This window comes from Enoplosus armatus, chromosome 18 (assembly GCF_043641665.1).
Source record: "Enoplosus armatus isolate fEnoArm2 chromosome 18, fEnoArm2.hap1, whole genome shotgun sequence".
Taxonomy (NCBI): Eukaryota; Metazoa; Chordata; class Actinopteri; order Centrarchiformes; family Enoplosidae; genus Enoplosus; species Enoplosus armatus.
The window spans coordinates 275973-294566 of record NC_092197.1 but is presented as its reverse complement, the minus strand read 5'-3'; the positions used below and the strand labels follow the sequence as shown (position 1 = coordinate 294566).

Genomic DNA, 18594 nt, shown 5'->3' with positions numbered 1-18594 from the left:
GGACCCTTCAGGGGCTCCCTAGATTTGTCAGTTTCCTGTCAAAACAAACCACTCAGTTTCTTTTTATCCTCAATTTCTTGACAGTGAATTATGATCTCTATTGTTAAAATGTTTCAACCAACTGTTTTTTTTTTAAATTATTATTATTTCCCAACAATCTGGAGTTCCTATCCTCCATAAAGACGAGACGGCAATGAGATTCTTCATAAACTTTATTCTGTGTTTTCAATGATTCCAGCATTCGTGACAATTAAAACATTTAAATATTCTGGTAAAACTGTTTCCTTCACAGACAGTTTTCTTCATGTTTCCATCATAAAGCCTCAACTTCAGTTTTCAACATCGACAGAGATTCACAGAGGGAGGAGATTTAACCCGACAACAGACATGAGGAAATCTAATAACACACACTGCATGGCCAAAGATATGCAGACACCTGATCAAAGTACAGTACGTGGACACGGTTGTCCCCATACTTGTGGCCACATAGTGTAGCTTTGCTTTACTTCTTGCTTTACTTTATGTAATTTATCCAAAAGTTCCCAACAATTTAGTATCTAAAATTTTGATAAAATCCAGTAACTGCAATCTGTCCCCGCAACCTGATTGGTCCAGTAAGTAAACTCCGCCCACCTCTCAGTGTGAATCGTTTAAATAAAAATAAAAAAATCACAAATAATTCACAATGACATTATGCAAGTCCATTTCAACCACAAAAAATGATAATTCAAGTTAGGAACCAGTCAAAAGTTTGTCTTTTATTTTTGGTCATTCCTAACAAACTATCTTTTCTCCCTGGCAGACTCTGGCCTCCATTAACAACACATTTCTACTCAGACTCAGAAAACTACAAGAGTTAAGAGATGATAGTTTTCAAGTTGTACTTAAGTGAAACCAGCAGAGCCTCCAAGTTAACAAACACATTGATGATGAACAGCAGCACCGAAAAATCAAACACTGGCCTCCAGAGTCAGTAGCACATCAGGACGTTTGTCAGCCACATTAAGGCAGCAGGTTTAAGGCCGATGGTGGCCGAGGAAAACACGTCAATGGAAAATTTAAAAAAAATACTCGTACTTCATTAAATTGATCTAAAAATATAAATTGGTTTATTTAATTGAAGAAGTGTCTCGTGGTTTGGTGATGTTTCATTTAAAAAGAAAACTGAGGAAAAAATATGTTTTATACTTAAAGTCTTAAAGATTGATTTAGATTCTCTCTAAATCAATTTTATGTTTTGTTAAACATCTGAGCTCTGACTGGCCGGCTCACAGACCAGTAGGAGTTCTCAAAAAGAAAAAAAGAACAGAAAGAAGATGATCTTTCATTCAGCAAGTTTTCTCAAAGTATAAATTGGCTGATCAATTCAACAAATGGCTGGATGTTTATTAAAGATGATTTCTGTATTTTTAAAGAAAAACGGACATATTTTATACTTTCAGTAAAATCAAAAAATATCTTTTACAAGAGTTTTTAATAATCTATACTTTTTGTACATTTTCAGGAAAGTTTTCTCAAAAGTTGGCTGATAATTCAAGAGGTTGCTGGATTGGTTGTCATTGGCTGGATTCATGTAGATGATTTTTATTTAAAAAGAAAAACGTAGAAACGGCTTTTGTATGTTGACAAGAACAAAAGTACAAACAACAAATCAAAAATGTTATTTTTAATAATTTCATTTAAATAACAAAACGTAAATGAAAACTTTTGTGAAACATCTATTCCCTAATATATTATCTTCTAAATAAATGTTTAAATGCCGTTTTATGATTGGTGGCTCTTCTAACGAGCTGCTAACAATGCTAATGCTAACATTTTGGCTAGTAGCAGCTAGCACTAACCTTCCAGTTGTTATGGCACTAAAAAGGAAATAAAAGTCAGTCTGACGTGATTTGGCCAATCAGAAACTTCTAAAGGTGATCCGAGCTGTGATTGGCTGGCTCGTCCACCAGCAGGAGTTCACAATAAAACAAAAACAAACAAAATTGGTATTTATGGAAAAAAAACCACTAAGTGTTTGTCATTTCTGCAAAACAAGGATTTATTAATCTCTAACTGCAGACGTTAGTGTGCATGTTTACCTATAACCAGGTGTTACCAAGTAACATTTGTAATTTAGTGTCTCGTTTTATGTGCCAACTCAATTTGTAGTTCCAGGTTGGCTAGCGTGCTAACATAGAGTGAAAGTGTTTGTTAACATTTTATTGATCAGCAGAAATCAAACCTCCGATGTGATGCCAACTAGCATGCTGGCTAATGGCAGTGCTCGGTGATGTCGACGACCACCGCCTTCCGCCAGCTGAACAGGAAGTAGCCCATGCCGGCACCGGCTGCCACGGCAATGCAGAGGTAAGCATTGTAGGTCATGAAGACGAGCATCAGGAAGTAGCTGACGACCACCTGAATGATGTGCAACAGGGTCTGTAGGAAGTGGGCGGGGCTTAGCATGCGCTGCCTGAGAAGATGAAAGGAGTTATTACTGTTAGCATTTGCATTTCATATAATGTTGCTCTTAATATGATGCTAGTGTTTTGCGTTACTTTTAGAATTAGCGCTACCACTCATTATAAAGAATTTTGGCTACACTTTACTCTAATACCATTTATTGATCATGAATAATCAATATAAACAGTTAATAACAGACTAATATAGCTGTAAGTGTTTATTTGACAGTTAACATTATGCACTGCTCAAAAAAATTAAAGGAACACTTTGAAAACACATCAGATCTCAATGGGAAAAAATGCTGGATATCTATACTGATATGGACTGTGTAATGTGTTAAGAACGAAAGGATGCCACATCGTTTGATGGAAATGAAAATTATCAACCTACAGAGGGCTGAATTCAAAGAAACCCCAAAAGTCAAAGTGAAAATATGATGCGGCAGGCTCGTCCATTTTGCTGAAATTCCATTGCAGCAACTCAAAATGGAACTCAGTACTGTGTATTGTCCCCACATGCTTGTAAGCATGCCTGACAACATCGGGGCATGCTCCTAATGAGACGACGGACGGTGTCCTGGGGTATCTCCTCCCAGATCTGGACCAGGGCATCACTGAGCTCCTGGACAGTCTGAGGTGGAACCTGATGGCGTCGGATGGACCGAAACATAATGTCCCAGAGGTGTTCTATTGGATTCAGGTCTTGCGAGCGTGGGGGCCAGTCAATGGTATCAATTCTTTCATCCTCCAGGAACTGCCTGCATCCTCTCGCCACATGAGGTCGGGCATTGTCGTGCACCAGGAGGAACCCAGGACCCACTGCACCTTGAGACTGTGCTGAGAGACACAGCAAACCTTCTGGCAATGGAACGTATTGATGTGCCATCCTGGAGGAGTTGGACTGCCTGTGCAACCTCTGTAGGGTCCAGGTATCGCCTCATGCTACCAGTAGTGACACTGACCCTAGCCAAATGCAAAACTAGTGAAAAACAGTCAGAAAAGATGAGGAGGGAAAAAATGTCAGTGGCCTCCACCTGGAAAACCATTCCTGTTTCATTAACACCAAAGCAGCTGAAACTGATTAACAACCCCCTCTGCTACTTAACTGACCAGATCAATATCCCAGCAGTTTAATGAACTTGATGCTATACTCTGATTAAAAAGTGTTCCTTTAATTTTTTTGAGCGGTGTAAAATAGGAGAAGTTATAACAAATACTGAACATTAATAAACACTTAAACATGTCTTCATAACTGCTTACAGCTACATTATATTAACCATGTATTATATGTTTATATATTGATTATAAACGATCAACAGGGGCACTACAGTCTTACTAGTATTTCAATACTGATTTATAGCATCGGTAGAATTAACAATTTCAAAAATGCTGCATTTTAACTGTTATTAGTGTTAGTATTAGCGTGAATGCACTACACTACGTTTTAACATTAGCATTATAGCTTTCAAAAGAAATACAGTTTAAAATATGGGACTTTAAATATTGCTATCAGTTAGTAATGCTAACAGTCACACTAAGCATTCATAACAATGCTAGCATTAGTTTTCATTGTTTTATTGGTGTTAGCATTGCAACATGTTTACACATATAAGCTGAAGCTGTTAGCATCATAGCTAATATTGAGGAAATGCACTTAGCATGGTTAGTGTTAGCATTGTGGTTCACATTATCTCTCTACATACATTGAATATTTTCCCATTTGAGTGTTTTCAATCGCATTTATGTTATACTTAATGTTAGCATTAGCTTCAGTATTAGCCACAGTTTGAGCATGTTTAGCCGCCTCCTTCAGCAGGCCCCCACACACAGTGAATACAGTGTAGTTTAACAAAACAGAGCGCCACCTAGAGGACGCAACACTTCATCAGAAGAAACCGTACAGAAGCAGAAAGTCCTCAGGTCTGTGTGACGTTGATCACATTTATTTTCTAATTCTAAAAATTTGACAGCTGAAATCAACTTTCTGAAGTTTCTTAGAACAGAAAGCTGCAGCATGATGTCGTCCATCAACACATGGAGGGAAAACACAGAACTACTTCCTGTTTTTCATTTTCCATTTCTTAGTCAAACAGTCCAAAGTCCTGAATTCAGCTTTCCAGCCTATTATTGATTTTGAAATAGAAAGTGACACAGACCTCAGTTTGTCTACGAACTATCAAACACATCCTCCATTTCAGGAAATTGAAGTTATGATGATAATCATTAAAACCTCATCAAGACGCTGAGATGCTCCAATCAGAATCTGCTGCTGCTCTTTAATTATTCATCATCAAAATCAATCATCTGTTTCGGCCCAGAACAGTCTGATCAGAGCGTGTCAAACAGAGCAGGTAAAGAATCAGGACCAGGGACCAGAACCAGGTCCTGAACTCTACAATTACCTGAGAGAGAGTCCTGAGAGGCGGGACTTTAGTCCAATGGGAAGCTCCGCCCCCTCCAAACACTGACTGTCAGTCACTGAGCTGACAGTGAATACATGACATTTACATCACATGACTGATGATCTCAGCTGGTAAAGAGTATTAGAGTATCACAAGTGTATTAATAGATGCATTCAGCCTCGCTGTCAGTTTGTCCCAGTGGTGACTCGCAGTACTGCAACTAAACACTCTGTAGAGTATGAGTCTGGACTTCTCCAACACGTAACTACAGCACGAGTGGATAATGCAAACCTCAACATTAGATATGATTACATTTGGTTATTACTTGTTATATTTTAGATACAGACCCTTTTAATGAAAACAACTGACAAGACGCCTCCAGCTGTAAACCAGCTCAGTTATTACTGTTTGTTTCATTATTATTATTTTGAAACTATACAATATTAAAAAGATTGCCCAGTTTTATAATCATTTGATTCACTTTGATGATTGTAATTGATTTGGAGACATTCCGTATAATTTCATGTTTATACCGGAAATAACTATTTCGTTTTTTATTGTGTTAAAAATACACATTTTAAATTATATAATATGGATAAGTGAGGACGTTACATCTTCAGCTGTTAGTCATCATTAATTATTTACTAATCATCACTAACTCCACATCAGTCATCACATCAGAATCTCCATCACTTCCTCTTGTGTATTTATTGTTGTTAGCATTAGCATTAGCTACCTACCCGACAGTCTTGTGCGTCTCCATCAGCACCGTCCCATCAGCCCCCGGGAGCGGCATGGAGTTGTAGCGGACGTTGACCTGACTGCGACGCAGCAGAACCTCACGACCCATTTTTAACCCCTCGTACAGGATGGCCAATAGGAAGACACCTATACACGCCCCAACCATCTCTGATTGGACAAGAGGAGGAGAGGGGAGGGGTTATTGTTGACAGAGAGAGAGAATGACTGAATGGGACACAAAAATATATAAAAGTTATTAAAATCTAAATATAAAAAATGCAGGTAAAAAAATACAAAACTTAAAAAATGTAAATATAAAATCTACTTCAGTCAGCTGACCTCCAGGTGAGTTGATGAGCAGGCCGGTGAACAGCAGCTCCACGTTGTTGTAGCCAAAGTAAAAGGTCATCGCCTAGGTAACCACAACATTAGCATGTTAGCTCCACACCATATGTGGGGATCTCATATTAGCATGCTAACATCACATGTAGTTTGTCTTTATTATGTAGGAGTTATCCATGATGCTATTGTCATATTAGCATGTTGAAGCATGTAGCAGTGATAAGCCCCGCTCCTCACCATCCCCCCATGGTTCCCATCATGCCCTCCTCCTCCTACTCCTCCTCCTACTCCTCCTCCTCCGTGGTCATGTCCGCTGGTGGTGGGGGGGGCCATGGTGTGATGATGGTGGTGGGTGTGGTCTACCCCCATTGTGCTGTGGTTCATGTGGTCCATGTGGTCCATGGCTGCAGGGGAACAAAACAAGTTAGATTAAAACACGTTATTATTCTCTCTTACCTCTGCTATACGTTTTGAATATTTTACAGTTCCCATGAACTTTTTAGCCTATATTTGTTTACATTTAGTCACATTGTCTCCATTTGAGTTTTGCGGTGCACTCATGGATGTACAGACAACTATCACTGGATTACTGTGATACTGAAGGAAACTTAGCATTCTCAGGGAAGTTCTGCAGTGTCTTTTTTTCTCTGAAGTGGATTTACAGACTGATCTTAAACTTCAAAACATAGAAACCCTGAACAAGTTTAAATGGTAAAATCTATTGAGTCCAGGTTGACGGTGAGCAAATACTTATCTGGTCATTTTTAATGTTACTCAAATCTATGTGTTGGTCTGTTGATTTTCTGTTGAAACTCTGTTGCTGGTATTCTTGGCCTGGTCTCCCTTGTAAAAGAAATCCTTCATCTCAATGGGACAAACCTGGTTAAATAAAGGCTAAAACAAAATGTAGAAAAAAAGTTTCTATCATCTTATTGGTTCCCAAAGAGGCCAATATGTTGGTGTTAGCATCTATCAGATTAGCATCGGCATTTTTGACTTCCTTCATTTTCACACAAAAGTCAAATTTCACACTGAGCTGATAAAATGAAAAAGCTCAGAGATGAACTTTAAATTAAACTACAGGAGGAGCAGCCAGTTCACACAGAAACAGGAGCTCATTAAACTACAGGAGGAGCAGCCAGTTCACAGAGGAACAGGAGCTCATTAAACTACAGGAGGAGCAGCCAGTTCACAGAGAAACAGGAGCTCATTAAACTACAGGAGGAGCAGCCAGTTCACAGAGAAACAGGAGCTCATTAAACTACAGGAGGAGCAGCCAGTTCACACATGACCCACATATGGATTAAAATCACTGACCAGAGCATGTGAGGTTAAAACCAGCCCCCCCTCCCCTACAGACAGAAACACAGTCCACATGGGTCTTTTAAAGACCTGCGGGAACCTGTTCCTCAATACACCTGCTGAAATTATATAATTATTAATTAATTATATGTCATTTCTAACTGGGTGAGAGACACGAAGAACAAACACTCTCTTACCTTACTGACACCTCTTCATTCAAAGTGATGCTGCCCCACCAGAGAGAGAAAGAGACAGACTGAACACTGATGACTGTAACCGCGGTAACAGCCTGACATCACTGAGCAGACGGCCTGCTGTAATCGGATTGGCTCTCAGCACCGGAGGCTACAGGAGGCAGAACGAGCCAATCAGAGTGCACTTCAGAGCACTCAGCCAATTATATCAGAACAACATTAACAGGAAGGTCAGTTGTCGCCATCGGCAACACTTACTTCCTGTTTTCTACTTGGACAAGTCAGCATCACTTTGAGTTACAAATATAAATGTCTCTCTCTCTCTGCCTGTCTGTCTCTCTGCCTGTCTGTCTGTCTCTCTGTCTGCCTGTCTCTCTGCCTGTCTCTCTGTATTTATGTCTGTCTCTGTCTGCCTGTCTCTCTCTCTGTCTGTCTGTCTCTCTCTGCCTGTGTCTCTGTATTTATGTCTCTCCCCCACTCTCTCACTTTAGTTTCAGAAGTCTCTGCCTGAAGTCTGTCGAGTTCAGTTCAAAAAGCAAATATAAATGAAATATAAAAACATTAAAATATCATCAAGTTTTTTTTCTTATCTCATCAGATTTATGTTGTGACCTTTGGGAGGCCCCGAGCTTCAGGTTGGGAAACACTGAGATAAACCAGATAACAACACGACCTTTGCTTTGAACACCTTCAGGACAAACTTCACTTGTTTTAAAAAGAGTCTGATCTCAGTCAGTCCAACACTGAAACAACTCATCAGGTCAACATGTTCATGTGTCCAATACTTTGGTTTATGACCAAATACCTGCAGAACTGATGACATTCATCAGCCTCAGCTGGACTCTGCGTTTACTGCTAGTTAGCTAATGTTAGCATGCTAACATGGTGAACATGGTGAAGATTATACATGCTAAACATAAACCTGCTGCATGCTGATGTTAGCATTCTGATGCTAGCATTGTCATTGCTCTGTTGTGTTCAGAGACTATACAGTTTGAATTCAGCTCATTACAACTTCACTATTTTATTTGTTCCCACATTTGAACAAAAGTTTGAGTTAGAATATTAAGTGACGTCTCTGACGTCAAACAGAGACAGTTTGTCTCCGTCTTGATAAACGTTGACTGCAAAGTGCTGAGAGGACTTTATGGTTCTGTGTGTTGGATTTGATCAATATATTTATTGTCAATGAACAAAACTAAATATCTCTCTGCTCTTAACAGTCAGTTGTGGTTCGTTCTTGTCTTCTCTGTTTACTGACTTTAATACAAAACAAACACCAGCAGCCTTCATCGCTCGTCCCGACCTTCTTCACATTTACTGAACTTAAATCTTCACTCCTCTTCATCTCCTCATCCTCTCCCTGCGCTCTGATTGGCTGATCTCAGCCTGTCAGCACAGTGAGGACTCACACCTGAGACTGTTTCCAAGTGAGATTCATTTAAAAATCTTAAAACAGAGACAGGAAGTGGAATCTCTTACCTGGAGAGGAGAGAGTGAGGGGTGATCAAGCACTGAAGAGACCGTCTGAGAGAGAGAGAGAGAGAGAGAGAGAGAGACACAGAGAGCGAGAGAGAGACAGAGAGAGAGAGAGAGGAGTGTGTGTTTAACAGCCAATAAAAACTGATAACGGGACGAACCTCAGCCAATCAGACACTGACATGATTCTCAGACGGCCAATCAGCTTCGTCCTTCCACGCTTCATCCTTACTCAGCCAATCAGCTGTAGCGAGGCTTTCTGACAGCCAATGAAAAGTAGATCGACAGTAAAGAAAATGAGAGACAAACTCTGGTGCAGACAAAACAATCAGACCTAGACCACCTGAAAAGGGGGGTCTCAGTCTGGTACCTGGTGGACTCTGGTGGTCGGTCTGGCTCTGACCAACTTCATGTGACTGTTTGATTCTGATTGTTCCTAACATGCGAATCCTTTATGAATTAAACCAACATTAAACCAACAGTAAACCAACAGTAAACCAACAGTAAACCAACAATAAACCAACATTAAACCAACACACTAACAAACTAACATTAAACTAACAAACTAACAATAAGCCTGTCTCTCTGTCTGCAGTCAGCAGTCTGTCTGTCTCTCAGTCTCTCAGCAGCCTGTCTGTCTCTCTGTCAGTCTGTCTCTCAGCAGCATGTCAGTCTGTCAGCAGTCTGTCTGTCTCTTTGTCTGTCTGTCAGCAGCCTGTCAGTCTGTCAGCTGTCTGTCTGTCTGTCTGTCTGTCTGTCTGTCTGTCAGCAGCCTGTCTGTCTGTCTGTCTGTCTGTCAGTCTGTCAGCAGCCTGTCTCTCAGTCTGTCAGCAGCCTGTCAGTCTGTCAGTCAGACTGAGAGATTGTTCCTAACATGCGAATACTTTATGAATTACACCAACATTAAACCAAAAGTAAACCAACAACAAGCTAACAAACCAACAGTAAACCAACATTAACCTAACAATAAACCAACAATAAACTAACATTAAACTAACAAACTATAATAAAACAACAATAAACTAACAAACTAACAATAAGCCCGTCTCTCTGTCTGTCAGCAGCCTGTCTGTCTGTCTGTCTGTCTGTCAGCAGCCTGTCTGTCTGTCTGTTAGCAGCCTGTCTGTCTCTCAGTCTGTCAGCAGCCTGTCTGTCTGTCTGTCTGTCTGTCTGTCAGCAGTCTGTCTGACTGTCCGTTAGCAGCCTGTCTGTCTCTCAGTCTGTCTCTCAGTCTGTCTCTCAGTCTGTCTCTCAGTCTGTCAGCAGTCTGTCTGTCTGTCTGTCTGTTTGTTAGCAGCCTGTCTGTCTCTCAGTCTGTTAGCAGCCTGTCTGTCTGTCTGTTAGCAGCCTGTCTGTCTGTCTCTCAGTCTGTCAGCAGCCTGTCTGCCTCTCAGTCTGTCTGTCTGTCTGTCTGTTAGCAGCCTGTCTGTCTCTCAGTCTGTTAGCAGCCTATCTGTCTCTCAGTCTGTCTGTCTGTCTGTTAGCAGTCTGTCTCTCAGTCTGTCAGCAGCCTGTCTGTCAGCAGCCTGTCTACCTCTCAGTCTGTCTGTCAGTCTGTCAGCAGCCTGTCTATATCTCAGCAGCCTGTCTGTCTCTCAGTTTGGCAGCAGCCTGTCTGTCTCTCAGTCTGTCAGCAGCCTGTCTGCCTCTCAGTCTGTCAGCAGCCTGTCTGTCTCTCAGTCTGTCTGTCAGCAGCCTGTCTGCCTCTCAGTCTGGCAGTCTGTCTGCCTCTCAGTCTGTCAGCAGCCTGTCTGCCTCTCGGTCTGTCAGTCTGTCAGCAGCCGGTCTGTCACTCAGCAGCTTGTCTGTCTCTCAGCCTGTCAGCAGCCTGTCTGCCTCTCTGTCAACAGCCGGTCTGTCTCTCAGCAGCCTGTCTGTCAGTTTCTCAGCAGCCTGTCTGTCTCTCAGCAGTCTGTCTGTCTCCCAGTCTCTCAGCAGCCTGTCTATCTCTCAGCCTGTCTGCCTCTCAGTCTGTCAGTCTCTCAGCAGCCTGTCTGTCTCTCAGCAGTCTGTCTGTCTCTCAGCAGTCTGTCTGTCTCCCAGTCTCTCAGCAGCCTGTCTGTCAGCAGCCTGTCAGTCTCTCAGCAGCCTGTCTGTCTCTCAGCAGTCTGTCTGTCTCTCAGCAGTCTGTCTGTCTCCCAGTCTCTCAGCAGCCTGTCTCTCAGCAGTCTGTCTGTCTCCCAGTCTCTCAGCAGCCTGTCTGTCAGCAGCCTGTCTGTCTCTCAGCCTGTCTGCCTCTCAGTCTGTCTGCCTCTCAGTCTCTCAGCAGCCTGTCTGTCTCTCAGTCTGTCAGCAGCCTGTGTCTCTCAGCAGTCTGTCTGTCTCTCAGCAGCCTGTCTGTCTGTCTGTCTGTCTGTCTGTCTGTCTGTCTGTCCGTCAGCAGCCGGTCTGTCTCTCAGCAGCCAGTCGGTCTCTCAGCAGCCAGTCTGTCTGTCAGCAGCCTGTCTGTCAGCAGCCTGTCTGTCTCTCAGCCTGTCTGTCTCTCAGCCTGTCTGCCTCTCAGTCTGTCAGTCTCCCAGTCTCTCAGCAGCCTGTCTGTCTCTCAGTCTGTCAGCAGCCTGTCTGTCTGTCTGTCTGTCTGTCTGTCTGTCTGTCTGTCTGTCAGCAGCCGGTCTGTCTCTCAGCAGCCAGTCTGTCTCTCAGCAGCCTGTCTGTCTCTCAGCCTGTCAGCAGCCTGTCTGCCTCTCTGTCAGTCTCTCAGCAGCCTGTCTGTCTCTCAGCAGTCTGTCTGTCTCCCAGACTCTCAGCAGCCTGTCTGTCAGCAGCCTGTCTGTCTCTCAGCCTGTCTGTCTCTCAGCCTGTCTGCCTCTCAGTCTGTCAGTCTCTCAGTCTGTCAGTCTCTCAGCAGCCTGTCTGTCTCTCAGCAGTCTGTCTGTCTCCCAGTCTCTCAGCAGCCTGTCTGTCAGCAGCCTGTCTGCCTCTCGGTCTGTCAGTCTGTCAGCAGCCCGTCTGTCTCTCAGCAGCCGGTCTGTCACTCAGCAGCCTGTCTGTCTCTCAGCCTGTCAGCAGCCTGTCTGCCTCTCTGTCAGCAGCCGGTCTGTCTCTCAGCAGCCTGTCTGTCAGTTTCTCAGCAGCCTGTCTGTCTCTCAGCAGCCTGTCTGTCTCTCAGCCTGTCTGCCTCTCAGTCTGTCAGTCTCTCAGCAGCCTGTCTGTCTCTCAGCAGTCTGTCTGTCTCTCAGCAGTCTGTCTGTCTCCCAGTCTCTCAGCAGCCTGTCTGTCAGCAGCCTGTCTGTCAGCAGCCTGTCTGTCTCTCAGCCTGTCTGCCTCTCAGTCTGTCTGCCTCTCAGTCTGTCAGTCTCCCAGTCTCTCAGCAGCCTGTCTGTCAGTCTCTCAGCAGCCTGTCTGTCTCTCAGTCTGTCAGCAGCCTGTCTGTCTCTCAGCAGTCTGTCTGTCTCTCAGCAGCCTGTCTGTCTGTCTGTCCGTCAGCAGCCGGTCTGTCTCTCAGCAGCCAGTCTGTCACTCAGCAGCCTGTCTGTCTCTCAGCCTGTCAGCAGCCTGTCTGTCTCTCAGCCTGTCAGCAGCCGGTCTGTCTCTCAGCAGCCTGTCTGTCTCTCAGCAGTCTGTCTGTCTCCCAGTCTCTCAGCAGCCTGTCTGTCAGCAGCCTGTCTGTCTCTCAGCCTGTCTGCCTCTCAGCCTGTCTGCCTCTCAGTCTGTCAGTCTCTCAGCAGCCTGTCTGTCTCTCAGTCTGTCAGCAGCCAGTCTGTCTCTCAGCAGCCAGTCTGTCACTCAGCAGCCTGTCTGTCACTCAGCAGCCTGTCTGTCTCTCAGCCTGTCAGCAGCCTGTCTGCCTCTCTGTCAGCAGCCGGTCTGTCTCTCAGCAGCCTGTCTGTCTGTCAGTCTCTCAGCAGCCTGTCTGTCTCTCAGCAGCCTGTCTGTCTCTCAGCAGTCTGTCTGTCTCCCAGTCTCTCAGCGTCCTGTCTGTCAGCAGCCTGTCTGTCTCTCAGCCTGTCTGCCTCTCAGTCTGTCAGTCTCTCAGCAGCCTGTCTGTCTCTCAGTCTGTCAGCAGCCTGTCTGTCTCTCAGCAGCCTGTCAGTCTCTCAGCAGCCTGTCTGTCTGTCTGTCTGTCAGCAGCCTGTCTGTCAGTCTGTCTGTCAGCAGCCTGTCTGTCAGCAGCCTGTCTGTCTCTCAGCCTGTCTGCCTCTCAGTCTGTCAGTCTCCCAGTCTCTCAGCAGCCTGTCTGTCAGTCTCTCAGCAGCCTGTCTGTCTCTCAGTCTGTCAGCAGCCTGTCTGTCTCTCAGCAGTCTGTCTGTCTCTCAGCAGCCTGTCTGTCTGTCTGTCCGTCAGCAGCCGGTCTGTCTCTCAGCAGCCAGTCTGTCACTCAGCAGCCTGTCTGTCTCTCAGCCTGTCAGCAGCCGGTCTGTCTCTCAGCAGCCTGTCTGTCAGTCTCTCAGCAGCCTGTCTGTCTCTCAGCAGTCTGTCTGTCTCCCAGTCTCTCAGCAGCCTGTCTGTCAGCAGCCTGTCTGTCTCTCAGCCTGTCTGCCTCTCAGCCTGTCTGCCTCTCAGTCTGTCAGTCTCTCAGCAGCCTGTCTGTCTCTCAGTCTGTCAGCAGCCAGTCTGTCTCTCAGCAGCCAGTCTGTCACTCAGCAGCCTGTCTGTCACTCAGCAGCCTGTCTGTCTCTCAGCCTGTCAGCAGCCTGTCTGCCTCTCTGTCAGCAGCCGGTCTGTCTCTCAGCAGCCTGTCTGTCAGTCTCTCAGCAGCCTGTCTGTCTCTCAGCAGCCTGTCTGTCTCTCAGCAGTCTGTCTGTCTCCCAGTCTCTCAGCGTCCTGTCTGTCTCTCAGCCTGTCTGCCTCTCAGTCTGTCAGTCTCTCAGCAGCCTGTCTGTCTCTCAGTCTGTCAGCAGCCTGTCTGTCTCTCAGCAGCCTGTCAGTCTCTCAGCAGCCTGTCTGTCTGTCTGTCTGTCAGCAGCCTGTCTGTCAGTCTGTCTGTCAGCAGCCTGTCTGTTAGCAGCCTGTCTGTCTGTCTATCAGCAGCCTGTCTGTCTCTCAGTCTTTCAGCAGCCTGTCTTTCTGTCAGACTGAGAGATTGTTCCTAACATGCGAATACTTTATGAATTACACCAACATTAAACCAACAATAAAACAACAATACACTAACATTAGACTAACAAACTACAATAAAACAACAATAAACTAACATTAAACTAACAAACTAACAATAAGCCCGTCTGTCTGTCTTTCAGCAGTCTGCCTGTCTGTCAGCAGTCTGTCTGTCTGTCAGCAGTCTGTCTGTCTCTCAGTCTGTCAGCAGCCTCTCAGTCTGTTGGCAGTCTGTCAGCAGCCTGTCTGCCTCTCAGTCTGTCAGTCAGTCAGTCTGTCTGTCAGCAGCCTGTCTGCCTCTCAGTCAGTCTGTCAGCAGCCTGTCTGCCTCTCAGTCTGTCTGTCTGTCAGCAGCCTGTCTGTCTGTCAGCAGCCTGTCTGTCTGTCAGCAGCCTGTCTGTCTCTCAGTCTGTCTGTCTGTCTGTCTGTCTGTCTGTCAGCAGCCTGTCTGCCTCTCAGTCTCTCAGCAGTCTGCCTGTCTCTCAGTCTGTCAGCAGTGTTTCTGTCTCTCAGTCTGTCAGCAATCTGTCTCTCAGTTTGTCTGTCTGTCAGCAGCCTGTCTGTCTGTCAGCAGCCTGTCTGTGAGCAGCATGATGTCTCTCAGTCTGTCAGCAGTCTGTCTGCCTCTCAGTCTGTCAGCAGCCTGTCTGCCTCTCAGTCTGTCAGCAGCCTGTCTGCCTCTCCGTCAGCAGCCTGTCTGCCTCTCAGTCTGTCTATCTCTCAGCAGCCGGTCTGTCTCTCAGCCTGTCAGCAGCCTGTCTGTCTGTCCGTCTGTCAGCAGCCTGTCTGTCTCTCAGCAGCCTGTCAGTCTCTCAGCAGCCTGTCAGTCTCTCAGCAGCCTGTCTGTCTGTCTGTCTGTCTCTCAGTCTGTCTGTCTGTCAGCAGCCTGTCTGTCTGTCAGCAGCCTGTCTGTCTCTCAGTCTGTCTGTCTGTCTGTCAGCAGCCTGTCTGCCTCTCAGTCTCTCAGCAGTCTGCCTGTCTCTCAGTCTGTCAGCAGTGTTTCTGTCTCTCAGTCTGTCAGCAATCTGTCTCTCAGTTTGTCTGTCTGTCAGCAGCCTGTCTGTCTGTCAGCAGCCTGTCTGTGAGCAGCATGATGTCTCTCAGTCTGTCAGCAGTCTGTCTGCCTCTCAGTCTGTCAGCAGCCTGTCTGCCTCTCAGTCTGTCAGCAGCCTGTCTGCCTCTCAGTCAGCAGCCTGTCTGCCTCTCAGTCTGTCAGCAGCCTGTCTATCTCTCAGCAGCCGGTCTGTCTCTCAGCCTGTCAGCAGCCTGTCTGTCTGTCCGTCTGTCAGAAGCCCGTCTGTCTGTCAGCAGCCCATCTGTCTGTCAGCAGCCCGTCTGTCTGTCAGCAGCCTGTCTGTCTGTCAGCAGCCTGTCTGTCAATCATACATACGTGCCAACAGACACAGACAATAAAACCTTGTATCTCCTCGACACTGACAGACCTTGAACTGAAACAACACGTAAAACATGCATCAAAAAGACAAACATGCACATTTCCCACAGAGGAAGTCAAAGGTGAGTCTGACAGGTAACACACGGGGGGGCTGTACCTGGGGGGAGGAGTTATAATGTGTAATATGTTACTATCATATTATACTGTAAACAAACTACAGAGTAGCTTCAAATAAAACCGTATATTAGATATCAATTATCATTGATTCATAATATAAAAGTATATATACACACACATATACACCTGGAGCTGAGTCAACTTTGTAAAATGAAGCTCAAGCTGTTTATTTACAGGTGCGTCTCCCTCAGCAACAAACATCAAACATTTTCACAAAAATCGACTGATCTCTTTTCATGTCACACTGTCAACACCAACTGACCCAAACTGGAACAAACCCAGTTCAGACTGAAACCTACTGGACTAAGTTAACCCATTATTGTATCGCTGCTTTACTGACTAAACCCAATGATATTTTGTGTGGAATGAAACAATTAGTCGATTGATCAGCAGAAAATTAATCGAGCAATCATTAGTAGCAGCTCTGTTGACTGAAGACAATCAAAAGCTCCAAAAGAGCTACTCAGTGACCCTGAGGTGAGATATTACATGTTGTTTAACTTCAAACCTGCTTCACTTTCTCTGATATGTGTGTGTGTGTGTGTGTGTGTGTGTGTGTGTGTGCCATCACTGAATTGTTATCATAACCTCACAGTGTTTTTGATATACACTAGTCTATTGTTTTTATACTTGACATGTCGCCCTGTTATTTGTAGAAAGGCTCTTTGTTTCTTCAGTCACTCATCTGAAACCAGGAAATCTTTCCTGTCAAGAGTCTCATCAGCTTTTTGTTTTTCTGTCTCACACTGACTCCATTGTTCTCAGCCTGTTCTCCACCTCTGTTATTTTTCATCTATTAATCCCCAAAGTTATTTAATTCACGAGGAAAACGAAGACAGAAAAATATATCCTTTCCCATGATCATAACTCTCGCTACGAATCGCACGTCACCAGACTCTATGGAAATCTTCCAAGTTTATGCTGCCTTGCTGGTAGGCACGCGTGTGCACGCGACACTGTCCTGACAGCGCACGAGCTGTCCTGTAAATCCGCGCGCACTGCATCCACCAATCACTGTAAAATTCCTTTCCTGATTCCCTTTCAAATATTCTCAACTTCTTTCAGTAATTACAACACAAGGAGACGTAAATCAGGTCATAATAGATGAGTGAGGACCGTGCAGGTGAATTACATACAAACCGAATTTACTCCAGGACCCGACCTGTTCTGAAACTGTAACAGGTTCGATCCCCACACGTGCATGTTCTTGGCTATCTGCAAGAATGCCTTAAACTGTAACATTTTTCTAAAGAGTTTCGTATGGTAGCAAATAGTGTGCTAGTGTGTAGCAGCAGAGGTCACACACACACACTAATAGAGAGAAACAGATCCTGAACTCACCTGGGAATCTGCCGGGAATTATTCTTCTTCCTTTCCTCCGTTCTGGCTCCGAAACACGAGACTAAAGAAGTCGCAAGAAAATAAAACAGAGGAAAAAAGAGAAGAAGAAAGTCATTCGTCGATACAACTTCTCCTCAGCGTCTGCCTCTCTTGTTTCCTCCCACCACTTCCGTGTCCCTGCGTCAAGACGTGATTACGCGGGACATAAGGGAGGAGCTAAGAGGAAGTTGTGGGGGAAAGGTGGGATTCCCAATTTGGACCAATCAGAAGGCGAGTGCTGAGGTGAGTGGCGGGACTTTAGTGAAGCCACGTAAGCGGTGTTTGTAGTGGAGAGTCATGTGATCAGCGCGTGAAAACAGACCGGAAGAAGAAACTCCATCTTCTGCTTCTGATAGACTTTAAACTTCTTTTTAGTTCCTTAAAGAAAATAAATGTCAGAAACATAAGTGACACACACACACACACACACACACACACACACACTGTGAAATGAGGGTTTGTTTTCTTTTATATGGCGTTTCTATAAGACACTGTAATTGTTATTATTTTTTAATTCACTCTTTTATTTTCATTAATTTGTAATCATTCATTTCTTTTCTCTGTTGCTGCCATTGTTATTTCAGGGTTCAGCTGCACACTCAGAAAACATGTAGAAACAGGACAAAGATTACATTACAATATAATATATTACAAATATATTACATTATTGCATGTCCTGTAGAAAGAAGTTCAAGATAATTCAGCTCTGCCCTAACCTGTAAGCGTATTGTTTCACTTCCGGTTTCTGTGTCACTGGTAGCGTGTGTGTGTTTGGCTGCTTTAAGCTCAAACAAGTTATATTTGTTTGTTATGTATTTCATTACAGCGGCTAATCAGCCACTAACCACTTAAACGTTCACTAGTTCTGCTTAACACTTTTAGCGACTTTTTTGCTAATCTCACAGTTGTTTACACACTATTCTGCATGTTACATTAGCTTAGCAGCTAGCGATGGCTTCTCTCTCTCCTCACTCTCCTGCTCTGTCCTGCTCGGTGTCAAATGTTTAGTTATTCCCCCGCCTCCTTTAGCGATAATGGTAAATGTAATAAATGTAGTTTATTTAGCGTGCTGGGGGACCGACTCAGTGTAGCTCCTACTAGCCGTCCCCCGGCAGTTCCCGAGCAGCCAGGGGGCCAGGGAGGCTGGGTGACTGTCCGAAGGAAGCACTACCAGCCACTTCATGTTTCCAACAGGTTCTCCCCACTCAGCGACACACCTGCTGAGAAGCAGATTCTGGTTGGCAGCTCCATAGTCAGAAACATGAAGTTAGCGACACCAGCGACCATAGTGAAATGCATTCCTGGGGCCAGAGCGGGCGACACTGAATCAAATTTAAAACTGCTGGCTAAGGATCAGCGTAAATACAATAAGATTGTTATTCACGTCGGACTCCGTAGTTTTCTCTGGACCCCTACCCAATCTGACCAGTGATGATATGTTTCATTCAACTGCTGGCTGTCAAGGTGGTGTCCAGCAAACGATGTAGGCTTCGTAGATAATTGGCGGACTTTCTGGAGGAGACCTGGTCTGATGAGGAGAGACGGCATTCATCCCACTTTGGATGGAGCGGCTCTCATATCTAGAAATCTGACCGACTTTATTAGTGAACCGAAACCGTGACAACCCAGAGTCCAGACCGGGAGGCAGAGTCGCAGTCCTACACGCTTCTCTGCGCTTCCATTAGAGCAGTTACCCACCCAAA

General features: G+C 44.9%; 1 protein-coding gene across 3 annotated transcripts; it reads right to left on the bottom strand.

Moving 5' to 3' along the window:
* Positions 1 to 194: 194 nt before the first annotated feature.
* slc31a1 (solute carrier family 31 member 1) lies at positions 195 to 17004 on the bottom strand. Of its 3 annotated transcripts, XM_070924492.1 has the most exons (8): positions 16853 to 17004; positions 8908 to 8952; positions 7429 to 7576; positions 6167 to 6333; positions 5927 to 5999; positions 5587 to 5755; positions 4847 to 4927; positions 195 to 2455 (listed from the first exon to the last, which is right to left on the bottom strand). In XM_070924492.1, the coding sequence occupies exons 4-8, from the start codon at positions 6329 to 6331 to the stop codon at positions 2254 to 2256; spliced, it is 690 nt and encodes a 229-aa protein (XP_070780593.1). In that variant the 5' UTR covers positions 6332 to 6333; positions 7429 to 7576; positions 8908 to 8952; positions 16853 to 17004; the 3' UTR covers positions 195 to 2253. The 3 variants fall into 3 exon arrangements, with proteins under 3 accessions (XP_070780593.1, XP_070780591.1, XP_070780594.1); XM_070924490.1 differs by lacking the exon at positions 7429 to 7576; XM_070924493.1 differs by lacking the exons at positions 4847 to 4927; positions 7429 to 7576.
* Between the last annotated feature and the right edge of the window lie 1590 nt (positions 17005 to 18594).